The 21,474-nt window shown below is 33.5% G+C and overlaps 3 protein-coding genes across 4 annotated transcripts; 2 read left to right on the forward strand and 1 right to left on the reverse strand.

Moving 5' to 3' along the window:
• The first annotated feature begins 2,229 nt into the window (after positions 1-2,229).
• On the forward strand, positions 2,230-7,242 carry LOC123219108 (TMV resistance protein N-like). Of its 2 annotated transcripts, XM_044640856.1 has the most exons (5): positions 2,231-2,977; positions 3,571-4,660; positions 4,763-5,038; positions 5,134-6,138; positions 6,211-7,242. In XM_044640856.1, exons 1-5 carry the CDS (start codon positions 2,463-2,465, stop codon positions 6,901-6,903), a joined length of 3,579 nt encoding a protein of 1,192 aa, XP_044496791.1. In that variant the 5' UTR covers positions 2,231-2,462; the 3' UTR covers positions 6,904-7,242. The 2 variants fall into 2 exon arrangements, with proteins under 2 accessions (XP_044496790.1, XP_044496791.1); XM_044640855.1 differs by having other exon boundaries at positions 2,230-2,977; positions 5,134-7,242.
• Positions 7,243-9,262: 2,020 nt separating this feature from the next.
• LOC123219109 (TMV resistance protein N-like) lies at positions 9,263-14,308 on the forward strand. The gene is made up of 5 exons (XM_044640857.1): positions 9,263-10,052; positions 10,635-11,724; positions 11,826-12,101; positions 12,197-13,201; positions 13,274-14,308. The coding sequence occupies exons 1-5, from the start codon at positions 9,544-9,546 to the stop codon at positions 13,964-13,966; spliced, it is 3,573 nt and encodes a 1,190-aa protein (XP_044496792.1). The 5' UTR covers positions 9,263-9,543; the 3' UTR covers positions 13,967-14,308.
• Positions 14,309-15,281: 973 nt separating this feature from the next.
• Positions 15,282-17,796, reverse strand: LOC123219110 (probable N-acetyltransferase HLS1). Its single transcript, XM_044640858.1, has 3 exons — positions 17,478-17,796; positions 17,229-17,359; positions 15,282-16,170 (listed from the first exon to the last, which is right to left on the reverse strand). The coding sequence occupies exons 1-3, from the start codon at positions 17,700-17,702 to the stop codon at positions 15,306-15,308; spliced, it is 1,221 nt and encodes a 406-aa protein (XP_044496793.1). The 5' UTR covers positions 17,703-17,796; the 3' UTR covers positions 15,282-15,305.
• Positions 17,797-21,474: the final 3,678 nt, after the last annotated feature.

Here is a 21,474-nt window from a genome sequence, read left to right on the forward strand (position 1 = left end):
GATCTCAGGGAACGAGTTAGGCGCTATGATCATTTCAAGTGGCTGGAAACACGAGGAGTAGATGAAGAAAGCTTGGTCCAAAGTCTTCCCAAAGACCTTAGGAGGGATATCAAGCGTCATCTCTGTTTGAGTTTGGTGAGACGGGTAAGTCTGCTCGGTATTTTCAACATCCTGATCCAATAGTTCGCCCCTATCTCAAGTACTATATGACGGAATATGCATACAGGTTCCACTGTTTACCAATCTGGATGAGCGGTTACTTGATGCCATATGTGAAAGACTGAAGCCAAGTTTGTGCACAGAGAGAACATGTGTGGTTCGGGAAGGTGACCCAGTTGACGAAATGCTTTTAATCATTCGTGGAGAATTGGAAAGTGTGACCACAGACGGTGGAAGGACTGGTTTTTACAACAGAGGTTTACTAAAGGAAGGAGACTTCTGCGGAGAGGAGCTTCTTACTTGGGCGCTAGACCCTAAGCCATCGACCAACTTACCATCATCTACTCGGACAGTGAGGGCTTTAACCGAAGTAGAGGCTTTTGCCTTAAAAGCTGAAGAGATAAAATTTGTAGCTAGCCAATTTAGGCGCCTGCATAGTCGTCAGGTGCAGCATACGTTCCGCTTCTACTCACAGCAATGGAGAACCTGGGCTGCTTCCTTTATCCAAGCGACATGGCGCCGCCGAAAAGGGAGGAAGACGGCTGCTGAAAGCCATGACAGATATGATACAGCGATGGCACCAGAAGATGAACAAGTAGAATTAATCGAGCAACATGATGAATCTGGAGAGAATCCATCGAGGCTACGCACCACAGTCTTGGCGTCTCGCTTTGCGGCTAATGCTCGTCGACAGAAGCCAAGGCCTTCTAATAATAATACAAGATCCATGGGTTCATGATGCAAAAGCCCTCAGAGCCTGATTTTAATGCAGATTAAATTAGTGTGTATATGTATTTGAGATGGTGATACTCAAATATCAATCTAGCTAACATTATTTTCTGTTGAATGAAAGGGAGTTTCTCTCCACTTTTCATTATTCTTCCATGTTTGTAATGTAAAGAAAAACAGAAGTTACAAGCTTTTTTTTTTGAGAAGAAATTAATTAGGGGATTTTATGTAGGTGACAGAAATTTGAATCCAAAATCACTTTTTTAAAATTTTATTAATTTTGTTAATATCTCATTTTTAGAAAATTAGAAGTTCTTTATATTATATTTGTTGTTTTTCACCTCTGAATATAGTATATAATATCTGACTATTCTTAACGACTTGATTATGACATGTATGGTTATTGGTATTATACGACGCATAATTTATTTTATATAACATAATATGATACAAATAGATAATGATACATATCATAATATATATAAAAAAATTGATACGATACATACATATGATCCTTAAAAAAGAAATCAAATAATCATATAAATAGAAAAATAATTTATAACATACATAGTTATCAGTATCATATAGTACATTACATGTTTCATATAATACAATATAATATAGATAAAATATAATATGTATTTTAAAATGCATTGAAAATTGATATAATATAATATGAGCATGATACGATACATAAATATGATCCTTTAAAAAGAAATTAAATAATCATATAAATAGAAAAAATAATTTATAACATACATAGTTATCAGTATTATATAATACATGATATGTTTCATATAATATAATATAATATGAATAAAATATAATATGTATTATAAAATGTATTGCAAAATTGATAAAATATAATATGTGCATCATACAAAACTGTTTATATTAGTTTTTATTAATAAAATTAAAGTTTGACAAGCCAAACTCAATTTGGAGATATTTTTAATTATAAAATTGAGTATTAACTAAATATTTTAATTTATTTTTTTATTACGTTACTTATTTTATATAATAAAATTAATTATAAATTTTGTTTATATTTACGTTTTTGAAACAAGGATAACTCAAAAATAAAATGAAAAGTAATTTTAAAATTTTTTTATTATTTTATTTTAAAAATTAAGTTTATCATACTTCAGACTACATTATACGATAGGAAAAATTATATTTTCCTCGGACGACTGAAGACACTAATGCAGTAGACATGATTTCCAAAGATTTAGAGGCAGACGTTGATCCAGAGGAAGGAAGTACAGTATTCTTAGAGAATAGACAGAGAAAGTGATGCGAAGTTGAATTTGACCTCCCTGCTGCAAACAATGCACTACCCACAAATCACAATGAGCTGTTTTTGACTTTGTGTAGTTGCCATCCAATCCAACCATATTCAATGCATTCACATTCCCTTTGTCCTCTCTGTCTCCAAGTCTACTCGTTCGGCGTTTACTACTCTAGCCTCGAAATTGCCTTCTTATTCATTATTCAAGTTCAATGCCAAACTCTGAAACTAAACACAAGACACGGAACAAGCTAACCGAAGTTTAGTAGAATTTCAAGTTTCAAAAATGGCTCTGAATTACAATGGAGGCGCCTCTTCCTCTTCCTCTTCCACATCTTCTCCTTCACGTCCTTGGTGGAAATATGATGTTTTTGTTAGTTTTAGAGGAGAAGACACTCGCAAAAACTTCACTGATCATTTATGCAGAGCTTTGGACCAAAAGGGTATGATCACTTTTAGAGATGATGTCAAACTTGAGAGGGGCAAGCCCATTGCACCGGAGCTCATTAAAGCCATTGAAGAATCAAGATTTTCTGTTATTGTCTTTTCGAGAAACTATGCGACGTCGTCCTGGTGTTTGGACGAACTTGCGAAGATTGTTGAGTGCATGAAAGAGATGGGGCAAACTGTTGTCCCCGTTTTCTATGATGTGGATCCAAGTGATGTTCGTAAACAGACGGGGAGCTTTGGGGAGGCCTTTCGTAAACATGAAGAAGCTGATTTTGGAGATGAGAAGTTGCAGAAATGGAGAGATGCTTTGGCTGGTGTGGCTAATTTATCTGGTTGGCATTTGCAGGATAGGTACTTTTTTTCTTCTTGATCTATACGAAATTTGTCAATTTCATTAAGAAATTTATATGGGTAATTTGGTTAATTTAACAACTGCAGATTTTGTATGTTAGATTTCGATATTCTTGTTGGTACAGAACGATGTGAATACCCCATTAACAATTTCCATTCATTTCCCCCTGTCTTAAGTTAATAAATTTTCAATCTTTCTTCAACCTCTATTTGTGAATCCAATGCATTTCATCATGTTTACTACAAATCTTGATTTAAAATTGTTGGTTATAGATAAACAATCTGTATTTATGGGTCGATCCAGTATTTTTAAGACATTCTCTTCTGAGATTGCAAGACATCGTCCCCGTGAAATCATAGATTCAAGATTTTGGAATTCAGCACACTGTTGTTAATGATATATCACAACACATTAGAGTATTACTTATATAAGTTGACATTTGTATGTGCATGTTTAATATTGGAGAATATACATATTTAATGCATTCCTTTTTTTTCTTATTTCAATATCAACCTTATGGATTCAAAATTATTTATAGGTAATGAAATATAAAGTATAAACAAAGGCGGTCATGTTTCTATATTCTTTGCAGGCATGAGGCAACATTTATCCAAGAGATTGTTGAAGAAATATGGACTAAGTTGAGGCAGTCATCCTCATATGTTGCTAAGGGCTTGGTTGGAATAGATTCGCGTTTGCAAGAAATAGATTGTTGTTTAGGTATGGGGTTGAATGATGTTCGCATTATAGGGATTTGTGGGATGGGTGGCATTGGTAAAACAACTATTGCTAGGGTCATTTATGACAGCTTTTCCTATAAATTTGATGGTAGCAGCTTTGTCACAAATATTAGAGAGATTTCTGAAAAATTTGGTTCAGTTGCTTTACAAGAGCAACTTCTGTCTCAAACTCTAAGGGAAAAAAATATGAATCTATTGGATATTCAACGAGACATGTATTGTAGGCTGCAAAATAAAAGAGTTCTTATCGTTCTTGATGATGTAAATGAAGTAGAACAGTTAGAAGCATTAGCAGGTGATCGTGAATGGTTTGGTCCTGGAAGTAGAATCATTATAACCACTAGAGATGAGCATCTGCTGATCGCTCATCATGTGGATATAATATACAGGGCCAAGAGTTTAGATTCCAAGGAAGCCCTTCAACTTTTCAGTTTGAAAGCATTTAAGCAAAACCATCCTTTTGAAGATTATATAGCGCTGTCTAGGAGCTTTGTAAGCTATGCTAATGGTCTTCCATTAGCTCTTGTAGTTTTGGGCTCTTATCTCTGTGGTAGAAGTGTAAATGAGTGGAGAAGTGCACTCAAAAAGCTTATAGACATTCCTAACCGGAAAATTTTTGATGTACTCAAAATAAGTTATGATGGCCTGGAGGAAACAGAGAAGAACATTTTCCTTGATATTGCGTGTTTCTTTCATATGATGAGAGTAACCCGAGTGACTGAAATACTAGAGGCCTGTGATTTTTACCCAGAAATCGGACTTCGAGTTCTTGCTGACAAATCTCTCATATCAATTGACGATATAAATGACGGATTATATGTCCACAGTTTGCTAAAAGAAATGGCTCAGGCTATTGTTCACCAAGAATCTCCGAAAGATCCAGGCAGACGCAGTAGGTTATGGCTTTACAACGATATCCATCATGTACTTGAAAAGAAAAAGGTAAGTGACTGTAAAATTATATTGGTAATATGTTATGCCATTATCATTTAAAGAATTTAGCTCCTGTTTTACTTCTCTTTTCCTTGTTCTTGATATTTATAGGGAACGGAGGCAGTTGAGGTCATATTCCAAGTTTCATCTGAATCAAAAGAGATCTCTGTGGACTATGATGCATTTGTAGAGATGACTAATCTGAGGCTGCTTAAAATAAGCAATGTTCGTCTTCCTAAAGGGCTTGAATTTCTTCCCAATGAATTACGGATTCTTCAATGGCATGGATACCCTCAAAAGTCATTGACATCAAGTTTCAAGATTGAGAAACTTGTTGAACTTGATTTGTCACATAGTGGCATTGAAATAATTTGGAAGGATATAGTGGTATGATTATTTCCTTCAGACCTATATTTCACTGAAATATGTTTCGAGTTTCAGGGATGGTGTTCTAATCCTTCCTGTTTTTGTGTCTCTGATAGCATCTAGATGCATTGAAAATCTTCAAACTAAGTCACTCAAGAAAGCTGACCAAAACTCCAGATTTCAGAGGAGTTCCAAATCTTGAGAGGATTATTCTTGAAGGTTGTACGAATTTATATGAGCTTCATCCTTCTATCGGTGACCTTAAAAAACTTTGTGTATTAAATCTGAAGGACTGCAGAAACCTGCCGAGTCTTCCAAGAGTAATCTCTGGATGGAGGTCTCTTAAAGTTCTTTTGCTTCTTGGCTGCACAAAAATTGAGAAATTACCGGAGAACTTGGAGGATTTTCAATGTTTGGAAGAGCTTGATGCTGGTAAAACTTCTATTACAGAGGCACCTTCATCCATTTTAAGTTTAAAGAACCTTAAAAGGCTGTCATTTAAAGGATGCAAGGGACAATTTCGCTCACATAGGAACTGGTTCAGGTGCCTGTTGCCAGCAATAGGCCCAAGCTCCATGAGTTTTTCATTTCCTTCCCTGGTGGGGTTATTGTCGTTGACTGAACTTGATTTAAGTTACTGTAATCTCTTTGAAGATAGCATCCCAAGTGGTCTTGGCCAGTTAAGTGCATTGAATAAATTAAATCTAAGTGGGAACAAATTTGTTAGCTTACCTGCCGGCATTAATCAACTTTATAAGCTGCAAACTCTCAAATTGGCAGATTGCCAGAATCTTCAAGCTCTGACAGAACTTCCGGCAAGCATTCAAAATCTAAGCACATATAACTGCCCATCACTGGAAAACTTGAGTGGTCCCTTGAGGTTAAGTTTGTCAAAATTTCGGGAATTCTCCCTTCAAAATTGTTTCAGATTGCTTGAGAATCAAGGTGGTGACAATGTGGCAGTTTCACTGCTAAAACATCATCTTTTCTTGACAGCAAGTATCAGGATTATAAAGGTCACATCCATGACGCTCAATCTTTTGGAGAACCAAGAAAGCAACGATCCACACACTGCAATTATGGTCAGTTCAATCTGCACATTGTTGAGTAATCTGTATCAGGTATCTTTCATCCACTCTTTCTTTCTATTAATTTCTTTTCCTCTTTTTAACACCATGATTTTAATGATACAGGAACTTCCTGACATCCCTTCTGTCATGCCAAGATTAGTTGTTTTTTTGCCAGCTAATGGAATTCCAGATTGGTTCAGATTCCAGACTAAGAGCACTTCATTAGCCATTCAGCTGCCTCCAAATTGGTACAATGATTATTCATTCTTAGGATTGGCTATCTGTGCTAGTTTAGAAGTACAAGAGCATCCTGGACTGGAACAAAGAAACGATGCCCAATGGCTTCCACCAGTTTTGCGGTGTATTTCAACTCCTTCAGGATGTGATTTCAAGTGTAAATTTTATTTGTTTTCTACCAAGAGAAGGTGCTTAATTTTGGGCAAAGAGGCTCTCTTGAATGGCGACAAAATGGCTCTATCAAATCATCTGTGGCTTTTCTTTATACCATTTGATGAATACTTCCAAAAGAGGAAATGGAGTCATGTTGAGGCTTACTTTAGACTTGAAGGTTCAGGTCTTGAGTTCAAAAAGTGTGGGGTTCGCTTTGTATACCTAAAAGATGTAGAATTTATTCAATCAGTGTTTCAAGGCCTAAATGAAGCTCAGTTGGAAGACTTTACCATGCTACTTAACCATTTTGTACAAGCAGTAGCTAGTGGAAATGGAAGTAACTCTGTTGATGAGGATAAAGATGGTACTGAGATTAAAGAATATTCAGTTGATTCTATTGTTGAACTGAAGACATGCAACAGCTAAGAACAAAATGCAGGTACCTTTATTTTTTCTCTGGTTTGATTATTTGACTTCGGACATAGTTGATAGATCATCCAATGAGACACCCGTGTAGTTCTGGCATATTTAGCCTCTTTCAAAGTTTCCTGTGGCCATGTCAAGGATGTGTTGTATATCTATTCTCATGCACAACTGCATAATAAACAATAAGACCACTGTAATATTTCCAGGAGACTTGGTTTTCATTTCTTTGTAAGGTATTTGATACTATACACTTCAATATTTCACTGTGTACGGCTTAATTGTTCCTTTTTCTTGTAGTTTTGGTTTGAACAACAGTTTAAACAAGAACATCTTCAGAGCTTCCTTGGTGGTTGTAGAGATTCATGTAGTGCCGGGGCCAACATTATTCGTAGTCAATGTTTAGCAACTTTTAATTGCATTTATAATCTCTTTTCTCTTAAGATACTAAATTGAAGATTGCTTGATATGCTATGAACAAAGTTTCTTCATCGATAGCCACGCCCATTAGTGATCTCATGGTTCTATTGAGGCTGAAATTGTTACATTAAACTGATTCCTGTCTCTGTGGCCAAGCTGAGCTATAATGGGAATTGGTAGCATGTTCTTATCCCCTCGAATACTTCTTCAGCCTTGCCTTGATAGATTTCACCCTTCTGGATGCAGCATCAAGAACAACAGAAGTACTGCCATCAAAATTTTAGTAGCTGTAAATGTTCTTTGGATGACTATGAACTTTGTGTGCGAAAGTGGGATCTCAATGTCATAACATAAAATCAGCAGCAGAATAGGCTTAAAATACAAAAATTTGAGATTAAAAAAGGGCCAAAGAACTTATTCCCACGGAAGGTTTGGTGGAATGAAAAAGACATACCCTCAAAATTTCCAAAACTCAAATACTTATTCAAGGTTTAGTCTATTTTCATTTACCTGAAAATTTTCTATTAGGATAAAAGGTAAAATCGTCATTTCACCAGTAATATTAAAATAAATAAAATTGTCTCATTCTCTCCTCTTTGTTTGGAAAACTAATAATTTTTTTTAAGATTAAATTTTAAAAAATTCATTTTTTCTTTTAGGGTTTGAAAAACAAATTCGGCTAACTAATCTAGTGAATGGTGGTGTTCCCCAACGGGTCTTTCTCCTGATGCTCATTGACAGAAGCCAAGGCCTTCTAATAATAATACAAGATCCATGGGGTTGATGATGCAGAAGCCCTCAGAGCCTGACTTTAATGGAGATTTAAATTAGTGTGTATATGTATTTGAGATGGTGATACTCAAATATCAATCTAGCTAACATTATTTTCTGTTGAATGAAAGGGAGTTTCTCTCCACTTTTCATTATTCTTCCATGTTTGCAGTGTAAAGAAAAACAAAAGTTACAAGCTTTTTTTGGAAGAAATTAATTAGGGGATTTTATGTGGGTGACAGAAATTGGAATCGAAAATCTCTTTTAAAAAATTTTAATGTTTTATTAATTCTGTTAACTTTTTATTTTTAGAAAATTAGAAGATTTTTATGTTATATTTGTTGTTTTTCACACTTCAATAAAGTATATAATATCCAACTTATCTCTTAATGACTTGATTATGACATGTATAGTTATTAGTATTGTACTATACATAATATATTTTATATAATACAATATAATATAGGTAAAAAATAATATATATTATAGGATATATTAAAAATTGATGCGATATATAAATATAATCCTTAAAAAAGAAATCAAATAATCATATAAAGAGAAAAAAATTTTATGATATATATAGTTATCAATATCATATAATACATAATAAATTTTGAACAATATAATACAATACAGATAAAAAATGATATGTATTTTAAGACATATTAAACATTAATATAATACAATATATATATATATATATATATAGAGTACATTACAGTTTGTATTGGTTTTTAATAAAAAAATTAAAAATACAAATTGGTACACGATTTTAAAATAAATTTGACAAGTCAAACTCAATTTAGATATATTTTTTTATTCTACAATTGAGTATTAACTAAATATTATTTATTTATTTATTTATTATGTTATTTATTTTATATAATAAAATTAATTATAACTTTTGTTTATAGTTACATTTACATTTTTGAGACATTGATAACTCAAAAATAAAATGAAAAGTAAAATTTTAATTTAATTTTAAAATTTTTTTATTATTTTATTTTAAAAAGAAAGTTTATCATACTTTACACTACAATGTACAACAGGAAAAATTATATTTTCCTTGCACGACTGTAAACACTAATACAGCAGACATGATTTCCAAAGATTTATAGGCAGACGTTGATCCAGAGGGAGGAAGTACAGTATTCTTCAGAGAATTGACAGAGAAGGTGATGCGAAGTTGGATCTGACGCGCCCGCTGCAAACGATGCACTGCCCACATATCACAATGAGCTGTTTTTGACTTTGTGCAGTGGCCATCCAACCATATTCAATGCATTCACATTCCCTTTGTCCTCTCTGTCCAAGTCTACTCTTTCAGCGTTTACAAGTCTACCCTCAAAATTGCCTTCTTATTCATTTTTCAAATTCAATGCCAGACTCTGAAACAAAACACAAGACACGTAACAAGCTAACCTAAGTTTAGTAGAATTTCAAGTTTCAAAAATGGCTCTGAACTACAATGGAGGCGCCTCTTCGTCTTCGTCATCTTCTCCTTCACGTCCTTGGTGGAAATATGATGTTTTTGTTAGTTTTAGAGGAGAAGACACTCGCAAAAACTTCACTGATCATTTATGCAGAGCTTTGGACCAAAAGGGTATGATCATTTTTAGAGATGATGTCAAACTTGAGAGGGGCAAGCCCATTGCACCGGAGCTCATTAAAGCCATTGAAGAATCAAGATTTTCTGTTATTGTCTTTTCGAGAAACTATGCGACGTCGTCCTGGTGTTTGGACGAACTTGCGAAGATTGTTGAGTGCATGAAAGAGATGGGGCAAACTGTTGTCCCCGTTTTCTATGATGTGGATCCAAGTGATGTTCGTAAACAGACGGGGAGCTTTGGGGAGGCCTTTCATAAACATGAAGAAGCTGATTTTGGAGATGAGAGGTTGCAGAAGTGGAGACATGCTTTGACTGATGTGGCTAATTTATCTGGGTGGCATTTGCAGGATAGGTATTTTTTTTCTTCTTGATCTATACGAAAATTGTCAATTTCATTAGGAAATTTATATGAGTAATTTGGTTAATTTAACAACTGCAGATTTTTTATGTTAGATTTCGATATTCTTGTTGGTACAGAACGATGTGAATACCCCAATAACAATTTCCATTCGTTTCCCCCTTGTCTTAATAAGTTTTCAATCTTTCCTCAACCTCTATTTGTGAATCCAATGCATTTCATCATGTTTACTAAAAATCTTGATTTAAAATTGTTGGTTATAAATAAACAATCTATATTTATGGGTTGATCCAGTATTTTTAAGACATTCTCATCTGAAATTGCGAGACACCGTGAAATCATAGATTCAAGATCTTGGAATTCAGCACACTTTTGTTAATGATATATCACAACACACTAGAGTATTACTTATATAAGTTGGCATTTGTATGTGCATGTTTAATATTGAAGAATATACATATTTAATGCATTCTTTTTGTTCTTATTTCAATATCAACCTTATGGATTCAAAATTATTTTTAGGGAATGAAATATAAAGTATAAATAAAGGTGGTCATGTTTCTATACTCTTTGCAGGCATGAGGCAACATTTATCCAAGAGATCGTTGAAGAAATATGGACTAAGTTGAGGCAGTCATTCTCATATGTTGCTAAGGGGTTGGTTGGAATAGATTCGCGTTTGCAAGAAATAGATTGTTGTTTAGGTATGGGGTTGAATGATGTTCGCATTATAGGGATTTGTGGGATGGGTGGCATTGGTAAAACAACTATTGCTAAGGTCATTTATGAGAGCATTTCCTATAAATTTGAAGGTAGCAGCTTTGTCACAAATATTAGAGAGATTTCTGAAAAATTTGGTTCAGTTGCTTTACAAGAGCAACTTCTGTCTCAAACTCTAAGGGAAAAAAATATGAATCTATTGGACATTCAACGAGGCATGTATTGTAGGCTGCAAAATAAAAGAGTTCTTATCGTTCTTGATGATGTAAATGAAGTAGAACAGTTAGAAGCATTAGCAGGTGATCGTGAATGGTTTGGTCCTGGAAGTAGAATCATTATAACCACTAGAGATAAGCATCTGCTGATCGCTCATCATGTGGATATAATATACAGGGCCAAGAGTTTAGATTCCAAGGAAGCCCTTCAACTTTTTAGTTTGAAAGCATTTAAGCAAAACCATCCTTTTGAAGAATATATAGCGCTGTCTAGGAGCATTGTAAGCTATGCTAACGGTCTTCCATTAGCTCTTGTAGTTTTGGGCTCTTATCTCTGTGGTAGAAGTGTAAATGAGTGGAGAAGCGCACTCAAAAAGCTTATAGAAATTCCTAACCGGAAAATTTTTGATGTACTCAAAATAAGTTATGATGTCCTAGAGGAAACAGAGAAGAACATTTTCCTTGATATTGCGTGTTTCTTTCATATGAGGAGAGTAACTCGAGTGACTGAAATACTAGAGGCCTGTGATTTTTACCCAGAAATCGGACTTCGAGTTCTTGCTGACAAATCTCTCATATCAATTGACGATATAAATGATAGATTATATGTCCACAGTTTGCTAATAGAAATGGCTCGGGCTATTGTTCACCAAGAATCTCCGAAAGATCCAGGCAGACGCAGTAGGTTATGGCTTTACAACGATATTCATCATGTACTTGAAAAGAAAAAGGTAAGTGACTGTAAAATTATATTGGTAATATTTTATGCTATTATCATTTAAGGATTTAGCTTCTGTTTTACTTCTCTTTTCCTTGTTCTTGATATTTATAGGGAACGGAAGCAGTTGAGGTCATATTCCGAGATTCATCTGAATCAAAAGAGATATCTGTGGACAATGATGCATTTGTAGGGATGGAAAATCTGAGGCTGCTTAAAATAAGCAATGTTTGTCTTCCTAAAGGGCTTGAATTTCTTCCCAATGAATTACGGATTCTTAAATGGCATGGATACCCTCTAAAGTCATTGACATCAAGTTTCAAAGCTGAGAAACTTGTTGAACTTGATCTTTCACATAGTGGCATTGAAATAATTTGGAAGGATATAGTGGTATGATTATTTCCTTCAGACCTATATTTCACTGAAATATGTTTCGAGTTTCAGGGATGATGTTCTAATCCTTCCTGTCTTTGTGTCTCTGATAGCATCTAGATGCATTGAAAATCTTCAAACTAAGTCACTCAAGAAAGCTGACCAAAACTCCAGATTTCAGAGGAGTTCCAAATCTTGAGAGGATTATTCTTGAAGGTTGTACGAATTTATATGAGCTTCATCCTTCTATCGGTGACCTCAAAAAACTTTGTGCATTAAATCTGAAGGACTGCAAAAACCTGCCGAGTCTTCCAAGATTAATCTCTGGATGGAGATCTCTTAAAGTTCTTTTGCTCCTTGGCTGCACAAAAATTGACAAATTACCAGAGAACTTGGAGGATTTTCAATGTTTGGAAGAGCTTGATGCTGGTAAAACTTCTATTACAGAGACACCTTCATCCATTGTAAGTTTAAAGAACCTTAAAAGGCTGTCGTTTAAAGGATGCAAGGGGCAAGTTCGCTCACATTGGAACTGGTTCAGGTGCCTGTTGCCAGCAATAGGCCCAAGCTCCATGAGTTTTTCATTTCCTTCCGTGGGAGGGTTATTGTCGTTGACCGAACTTGATTTAAGTTACTGTAATCTCTTTAAAGATAGCATCCCAAGTGGTCTTGGCCAGTTAAGTGCATTGAAGAAATTAAATCTAAGTGGGAACAATTTTGTTAGCTTACCTGCTGGCATTAATCAACTTTATAAGCTGCAAACTCTCAAATTGGCAGATTGCCAGAATCTTCAAGCTCTGACAGAACTTCCGTCAAGCATCGAAAATCTAAGCACATATAACTGCCCATCATTGGAAAACTTGAGTGGTCCCTTGAGATTAAGTTTGTCAAATTTTCGGGAATTCTCCCTTCAAAATTGTTTCAGATTGCTTGAGAATCAAGGTGGTGACAATGTGGCAATTTCACTGCTAAAACATCATCTTTTCTTGATAGCAAGTATCAGGATTATAAGGGTCGCATCCATGTTGCTCAATCTTTTGGAGAACCAAGAAAGCAATGATCCACACACTGCAATTATGGTCAGTTCAATCTGCACATTGTTGAGTAATCTGTATCAGGTATCTTTCATCCACTCTTTCTTTCTATTAATTTCTTTTCCTCTTTTTAACACCATGATTTTAATGATACAGGAACTTCCTGACATCCCTTCTGCCATGCCGAGATTAGTTGTTTTTTTACCGGCTAATGGAATACCAGATTGGTTCGGATTCCAGACTAGGGGCACTTCATTATCCATTCAGCTACCTCCAAATTGGTACAATGATTATTCATTCTTAGGATTGGCTATCTGTGCTACTTTAGAAGTACAAGAGCATCCAGGGCTGGAAAAAAGAGACGATGCCCAATGGCTTCCACCAGTTTTGCAGTATATTTCAAGTCCTTCAGGATGTGATTACAAGTGTAAATTTTATTTGTTTTCTGCCGAGAGAAGGTGCTTAATTTTGGGCAAGGAGGCTCTCTTGAATGGAGACAAAATGGCTCTATCAAATCATCTGTGGCTTTTCTTTATAACATTTGATGAATACTTCCAAAAGAGGAAATGGAGTCATGTTGAGGCTTACTTTAGACTTGAAGGTTCAGGTCTTGAGTTCAAAAAGTGTGGGGTTCGCTTTGTATACCTAAAAGATGTAGAATTTATTCAATCAGTGTTTCAAGGCCTAAATGAAGCTCAGTTGGAAGACTTTACCATGCTACTTAACCATTTTGTACAAGCAGTAGCTAGTGGAAATGGAAGTAACTCTGTTGATGAGGATAAAGATGGTACTGAGATTAAGGAATATTCAGTTGATTCTATTGTTGAACTGAAGACATGCAACAGCTAAGAACAAAATGCAGGTACCTCTATTTTTTCTCTGGTTTGATTATTTGACTTCGGACATAGTTGATAGATCATCCAATGAGACACCCGTGTAGTTCTGGCATATTTAGCCTCTTTCAAAGTTTCCTGTGGCCATGTCAAAGATGTGTTGTATATCTATTCTCATGCACAACTGCATAATAAACAATAAGACCACTGTACTATTTCCAGGAGACTTGGTTTTCATTTCTTTGTAAGGCATTTGATACTAGACACTTCAATATTTCAGTGTTTACGGCTTAATTGTTCCTTTTTCTTGTAGTTTTGGTTTGAACAACAGTTTAAACAAGAACATCTTCAGAGCTTCCTTAGTGCTTGTAGAGATTCATGTAGTGCCAGGGCCAACATTATTCTTAGTCAATGTTTAGCAACCTTTAATTGCATTTATAATCTCTTTTCTTTTAAGATACTAAATTGAAGATTGCTTGACATGCTATGAACCAAGTTTCTTCATCTATAGCCACGCCCATTAGTGATCTCATGGTTCTATTGAGGCTGAAATTGTTAAATTAAACTGATCCCTGTCTCTGTGGCCAAGCTGAGCTATCATGTGAATTGGTGACATGTTCTTATCCCCTCGAATACTTTTTCAGCCTTGCCTTGGTAGATTTCACCCTTCTGGATGCAGCATCAAGAACAACAGAAGTACTGCCATCAAAATTTTACTAGCTGTAAATGTTCTTTGGATGACTTATGAACTTTGTGTGTGAAAGTGGGATCTCAATGTCATAACATAAAATCAGCAGCAGAATAGGCTTAAAATACAAAAATTTGCGATAAAAAAAAAGTCAAAGGACTTATTCCCATCTAAGGTTTGGTGTAAAGACAAATATATACTATCTTTCAGAAACTCAAATACTTACTTAAGGTTTAGTCTATTGTCACTTATCCAAAATTTTTTTATTAGAAATAAAGGTAAAATCGTCATTTCACTAGTGATATTAGCATGAATAAAATTATATTTTATTTTCTCTTCTTAGTTTAAAAAACTAAAATTTTTTTTTTAGGTTAAATTTTGAAAAATTCACTTTTCTCCCTAGGGTTTGGAAAACAAATCAGGTCAACTAATCTAGTAAACGACAATGTTTTTGGAAAGCTCTTTCTCTTGATGAACAAATTATATATTAAAAGTATGTATATATAATATTACTCTTATTGAAAATAAAATTTTCTATTATATGCTTTAAACTTACAATTGGACATTCTTTGTACAAACTTCTAAATCTCTAACTTGTTTTTTCCAGCCTTTTCGTGAAGTTCATATTATAATTTGACAACAGTTGGTTTGAAAATTCTGTTAATTATCAAAAGTCACGTGGGTCAACAAAAATAACCGAGGAAGATGATCGTGATTTCATCCAATCAGACGGTGCACATCTTTCATCACTCTCCTCCATTTCATCTCTAAGTTTCTTGATGCACCACAGATCAGCCCAGGAGAATTTCCTCCAATGGGGAATGGCCTCTCTCACTGGGTCCCTCGGGCCTACTTCAGCCACCACGGCCGCACATTCGCCGTCGTCTCGGGCCATGTTATGAGCAAAAGCACACAAAGATTTCATCAGACCGGGCCCATTTTTGCCTTCCATATGGAGCCCATATAAAAAATACAAGCCGAATTTCCTAAAAACATCCGGAAATGAAGGCAGCCTAAGCCATGGCATCCAAGCATCAAGCAATCTTGAACCCATACACCAAGCATATGCCAATGGCGACACCCCCTTCACCTGCAATTTGAACACTTCTTTAGTGTTCCACATGCTTAAAATCGCATAACTCGGCGGAAGAATGTCGGTTCTTGGGTTCCATTTCTGAAGAAACTTTTTGGGCACGGCCATGAAAGTGCCCAAATTATGTCTGCTAGACAAAATCAAGTCAACATCTTTAGGGAAAAACTCAGAATTTGCAAAAGCTTGACGATAAATTGATTCAGCAAGCCTATTGGGTAAACGAATAATAGATATATTCGAACTTATCGACTTATAATGAACGTGAACTGGTTGCACCAACATAGTTGGAATACGAAATTTGATGTATGAACATTTTTTGGTAAATAAATTGACTGAAGGCTCATTGGTACAATCTGTGGCCATATATGAAAATTCAGCACCGTTTTGTTTGCACCATTCTTCAAGTTTATGGACAAGTTTTGTGCCAATGTTGAGCCTCCTGCATAATATTTTGCCAAGTGTGAGATTGAGAATTAGAAAGTAGGTGTTTGATGAGACAAAAAATTTATTACAAGTTTGGACTGAGATGGATAGATGGTGACTAGTACAATGAAAATATCCATGAAATGAGCATATATGGTGATAAGAGAAAGAATTAAATAATTGTTGGTTACTTTATGAAGTGGGGTTTGATGAGTTTTGAGGAAAAGTAGGGAACATTTTAGAGGAGAGTAATATTATAAAAATTCTTGATCATTGTCACATCCATGGTGGGCTTTTTATTTAGAAAACGACATATCTAAATATAATAATTTAGAATTGAGATATTGATTGGAAAAATAATTAAGATAGAATGGACCAGCCAACAAAGAAGAAATAAACAAGAATAGAAGGGAGACATGGTGTCTAAGAAAGGTAAAATTTCATTTATTTTTTTATATTTAGGAAACCTTATTTGAGTTAAATTTTTTTTTGCACAGACTTAGTTAAATTAAATAAGTGAAATTTTAAATTTAATAAGTAAGTCTATAATTATAATATCAAATAAATTAAAATATTATTAGAAAAAAATTGAATTTTGGATGTCTTATATTTGGAGTCTCCTTTTTTTATTGAACAAATGTCCCGATGGGGGCAGGAAAGGTAAAGTGAGTGGAAACAAAATAAGTGTCAAGGAAAGTGTCTAGGCTAGCTGGCTTTGCTTCGTTCTTTCCATGATACGAGGAACAATCTGTTCTCTTTATTGTGGAATCTAATCGCTTTTTTTTTTTTTTCTTCTGGGGTGGTGGGATTTCAATTGGGATATAACCAAAACTAAAGTAAATACCAAAAAGAAAAAAAAAATTAATGCCAATGCATGCTCAATAATTTTCTTTGCAAAAGAGAAAACTGAAAAAGACACTTTGTTTCTTCTTCTTTCTCTTTCTGTCATGCATGGTAAAAAATGGATATATATATATATATATATATATATATATATATATATATATATATATGTATATGTATATGAAGCACATTTATATTCTTTAACGGTTGAAGAAATTGATGAATTAAAACCTGTGAGATGGAGAGACTCTTAGTCCGAGAAGATAAGCCAGTTTTACAAAACCTGAAGCTCCTCTTGTCACTGTTTTTATGCAGCCTCTTATAACTCCCACAATTTCTTTCTCATCTCCATACTCAGCGACCTGTTAATTAAACAACACCAACCAACCTCATCATATAATTTAACTTCAACATATAAAGATTTCAATCGAAAATATTGACGGTAAAAATCTTTGGCAATAGTAGTGAGTATATATTTACCAAGACGATGTGGGAAGGGAAGTGGCGAACTCGACAAACGGGATCACCCATAAGGTCAGTGACAAGAGTCGGCTTGCCTCTCTGACCGATTTCACAGCGTCTCTCGATCTCCTCAACCGCCACCTTATCATTTTCCTCATCATACTCTCTCACAACCACCGAACACTCCTTCACTTCACCGCCCACTTCCGGTGAAATCTCAACAGAAGCAACCTCGATCGACATGGTAGGATATTATATAAAAAGCGAAGACGAAAAGGATCAAGATTATAGTTTGTGTAATGGTAGAACTAGAGTGAGTAATGAAATTTTTGGAGCTTGTGGTTTCCTGGTTTCAACTATGGGACATACTTGTGTATATATATAGGCGGTGGAAAAGTTGATTCATGTGGCATCTTGAGCAGTTGAGTGGACTGCTTATTCTTAGTCATAAAATGTGACAGTTTGTTGACAAGTAGCCACAAGATGTATATACTATTGTGAGGGGAAGATGATTTTATTAATGGATAAGATAATGGTTACAATTATTGCTTCTTCTTAAGCCTAGATTTTTATTATTATTATAATTGTTAATCTCCTTCATCATATGCTCATTCCATAATCAGAGATATGATTAATTATGATGATCATCAGTATATAATTATGGCATTATTATTATGCATAGTGGCTTTGGCGGCTTGATTCTATCATTATGTCACACTTTATTCTTGTTACTATTTAACTTTATTTCTAGCTTTCTTCATTTCTTTGAATATTCTTCTTAATTACATGTAAAAACTTACTTATTCAACCCTGTAATTAATTTGACCAAACTGATTTGGAGAAAAAATTAGCTGCAAAGTAAGGTTGGATTTGAGCTGAATTGAGTTCGAAAGGTAAAACTCATTTTCAACTTGTTTCAAGTAGGCTCAATTCATTTTTGACTTGAGCTCGATAAGTTTAGAGAAATACCAGTTTATATTCAGCTCGCTTCGCAATTTAAAAGTTTGTGGTTTACTCACATCTAGTTTGGGTTTGTGTTGATGAATTAGACTTGACTCGTATCTGCATGAGATGTTTGACTCAACTCTCTTAAATGAGGTCGTTCTTTTTATTTTTTATTTTTTATGATGCAAGTCATGTTTTGCTCATAAGTTAGGCATGACCTCAATCTAGATTCGTTTTTTCTATTACTCCCCAACTCATATTAACATTCGTATTTGTTTATCTCATATTTATATTTAGGCTTATTTTGGGTTCGAATAAGTTTACTTCAAATTTTACCCTACTCTAAACTAGATAATGTCTTGAAATTTTTTTATTATTTAATTAACAATTTGAGTCTAATCTTTAATTAAGGTTGATAAGAAAATAGAAATCAAATATGTTTCTGTTTCCATATAATAATATTTTCCTTTAACCAATCATTGGTGGAGGTGGTAAGAACCATGCCTATCACCACGTTTTGGTAAGCATGTGGATGATCTTATGGCACTCATCATCGCCATCATCATAAAAAAAAAATCTTCAATAATAATGTATGTGTCAAATGAGTTGAACTTATTGACAGAATAAAAAATTATATAATATATATTATTTTTAGTGACATAAATCCTTATCATATATATGTGTGAAATATGGATAACATAATTTTATATCAATAATACTATGTATATAATTTTATATATAAATAATAATGTGTCATCATATGATTGGATGCTATCTTATCTTTAATTTTTAATTATCTAATTATATAATAATATATCATTATTTATTTATAAAATTATGTATATAGTTCTGCTCATTTTATATTTCTATTACAAAGTTTAGGTGATAATATAATGTTTTTACCACCAAACATGAGTGATTAAATAACTTAATTGAAATCTCTATATAAATGTCTATAATTAAAAAAAAAAAAACACATAATTTTATTAAATATAATTGATTAATACGATAGCACATAGATGAGAGTTTTTTAATGGCATGTGCAAGAGAAAAGAAGTAACCTACATTTAGATTCTAGTGAAGTGATGAATCTTGAGAATTTTTTTTTTTTTTAAGGTAAACCTGACCCAATTATAATGAAGCAACATTACTCAAAGGAACAATACCCATTTGGTAAAACTCTATCCAACCATATATATTTATTTGGCTACTTTGAATAGGTAGATTCATGTTATAAATGTCGCAACAAAATCTTGAATAAAAGGACTGGAGCACGAAATTGATGCGTGCAGAAATCTAAGAGTGGACAAAATTACAAAAAAAAAAAAAAATTGTGCATTATATGCGAGACAAATAATTAACACTTCATATGCATTGGGAATTGGGTGGGACATTGGTGCTACTGAAGAATCATTTCCACTCTATGTCAATTTAATTTTAATCGAGCTTTGGCTAAAATCAATTTTTTATCCGTTAAATAAGCAATCCATATTTTTCATTTAAAGAGAAATTTGCAGTAAAAGAGAAAAATAATTATTTTTATTTTTTAAAATTTTAAACAGATTAAAAATGAAAAAATTAGTTAGTCAGTACTGTAAGACATCGCAACCAAGGTACAGAGGAAGAAGTCTAAGAGGATACAGTCAATGACAGTGGTGTTGAGTGAGGGTTGGAGAAAATGAGGAGAAGGAAATGGTAGTATAAGGGTAGAAGAAGTAAGCGATAGTATAAGGGTTTTAGCCGCAACAAATGTAGAAGAGAGGCTTTAACCTAACGAAAGAAAAATTGTTACATATATTAAAAGGTATTATTGTATAAGACTCAATAACAACTGATTCAATTAAATCTATTGAAACAAATCTGTGACATAAAAGATTATGACATATTAGTAATAGAGGTATGTAATTTATAAATACAGGTAGTTAAACTATTCTCTATACATAAGTTGTTCTGTCATTTCCTGTTAAATATTTGTTTAACTCTAGGTATATAAACGCAGAGTTATTCCAATTAATATTATTATTGATTAAATTTTATAAAGAGTTTGGGTGTTTTGTTCTACTAGAGTTTTTAAAACCTTTGTGTCTTCTTTGATCTTTGTTAGATCAGATAAAAAATCTTGTATTCTTTTTTAGTTTTTTCTATTTTAATTAATTTTTTTTTAGTTGTTTGTAAAGACTGAAAGGGTTTTGAACTGTAAGTTATAATATTCTCATATATTTTAGTAAATTCGACTAAAAGATTTTATATCTTGGATGTAGATTTTCTTTTATGAAATTTGAACAAGTAAATTGATTTGCGCCTTTTATCCTACTTAATTTCTTACATGTTCTTTCATTGTAATATGGAAATGAATCCGAAAACCTACAACAAAGCAATTTAGCACCTTATGTGAGCAGTGATATTCTTTAAAAAAGTATTCTAAATTATGGGTAATTGCACAAAAAAATAAACCTAAAGTGGACATCCCATGAAAAATTTTCTAGTTATATTTGTTGTTTTAGCAAGGTCCACTATGCTACCATTCTTGCATTATTCCGTGAATTCTATCTTTAGAAGAGTCGAGATTCTAGCTAAAATTGTTAGATTGAGAGATAAATGAATGCATATTTGTATTTTATTATTCTCTTTATATAACATTTAACATTGTATACATATATCATTATATCTGAAAAACATAAATTTATACATACATACTAAGATAACAGTTTGTGATTGAATGATACAATTGTTTACTTTTTTTTAAATAAACCTCAAAATCACTTAATCAGATATTGTCACATTAGTCTGTATAAATAAGTTTATACTATTTGTTTGTACACGTAATATTACTCAATATAAATTATTACTCAATTCATAATGTTTACATTTTTTATACTAGGGTTATAAGAATAAATAATGTTACCTCTTAGCCAAGGTATATCTTTCTTTTTCTTCTTCAAATAAATGCCCTTGGGTATTATCAAGGTTGCAAATAAGAAAGTAGCTACTAGTTAGGGATATAAAATTATACCCACCTAGAAACACAAATTTGATTGGGAGATACAAATCCTGTTGATGCTTATTCTTT

Source organism: Mangifera indica, chromosome 6 (assembly GCF_011075055.1).
Source record: "Mangifera indica cultivar Alphonso chromosome 6, CATAS_Mindica_2.1, whole genome shotgun sequence".
NCBI classification, from domain to species: domain Eukaryota; kingdom Viridiplantae; phylum Streptophyta; class Magnoliopsida; order Sapindales; family Anacardiaceae; genus Mangifera; species Mangifera indica.

Excerpts from the sequence above, each read along its gene's own strand:
- LOC123219108 (XM_044640855.1), top strand. The coding sequence starts at position 2,463 with ATGGCTCTGAATTACAATGGAGGCGCCTCTTCCTCTTCCTCTTCCACA. Across the intron at positions 4,661-4,762 it reads ATGTACTTGAAAAGAAAAAG|GGAACGGAGGCAGTTGAGGT; the intron begins GTAAGTGACTGT and ends TGATATTTATAG. Across the intron at positions 5,039-5,133 it reads TAATTTGGAAGGATATAGTG|CATCTAGATGCATTGAAAAT; the intron begins GTATGATTATTT and ends TGTCTCTGATAG.
- LOC123219110 (XM_044640858.1), bottom strand. The coding sequence starts at position 17,702 with ATGTCGATCGAGGTTGCTTCTGTTGAGATTTCACCGGAAGTGGGCGGT. Across the intron at positions 17,360-17,477 it reads TCCCTTCCCACATCGTCTTG|GTCGCTGAGTATGGAGATGA; the intron begins GTAAATATATAC and ends TTTAATTAACAG. Across the intron at positions 16,171-17,228 it reads AGAGTCTCTCCATCTCACAG|GAGGCTCAACATTGGCACAA; the intron begins GTTTTAATTCAT and ends AATATTATGCAG.
- LOC123219109 (XM_044640857.1), top strand. The coding sequence starts at position 9,544 with ATGGCTCTGAACTACAATGGAGGCGCCTCTTCGTCTTCGTCATCTTCT. Across the intron at positions 12,102-12,196 it reads TAATTTGGAAGGATATAGTG|CATCTAGATGCATTGAAAAT; the intron begins GTATGATTATTT and ends TGTCTCTGATAG. Across the intron at positions 13,202-13,273 it reads TGTTGAGTAATCTGTATCAG|GAACTTCCTGACATCCCTTC; the intron begins GTATCTTTCATC and ends TTAATGATACAG.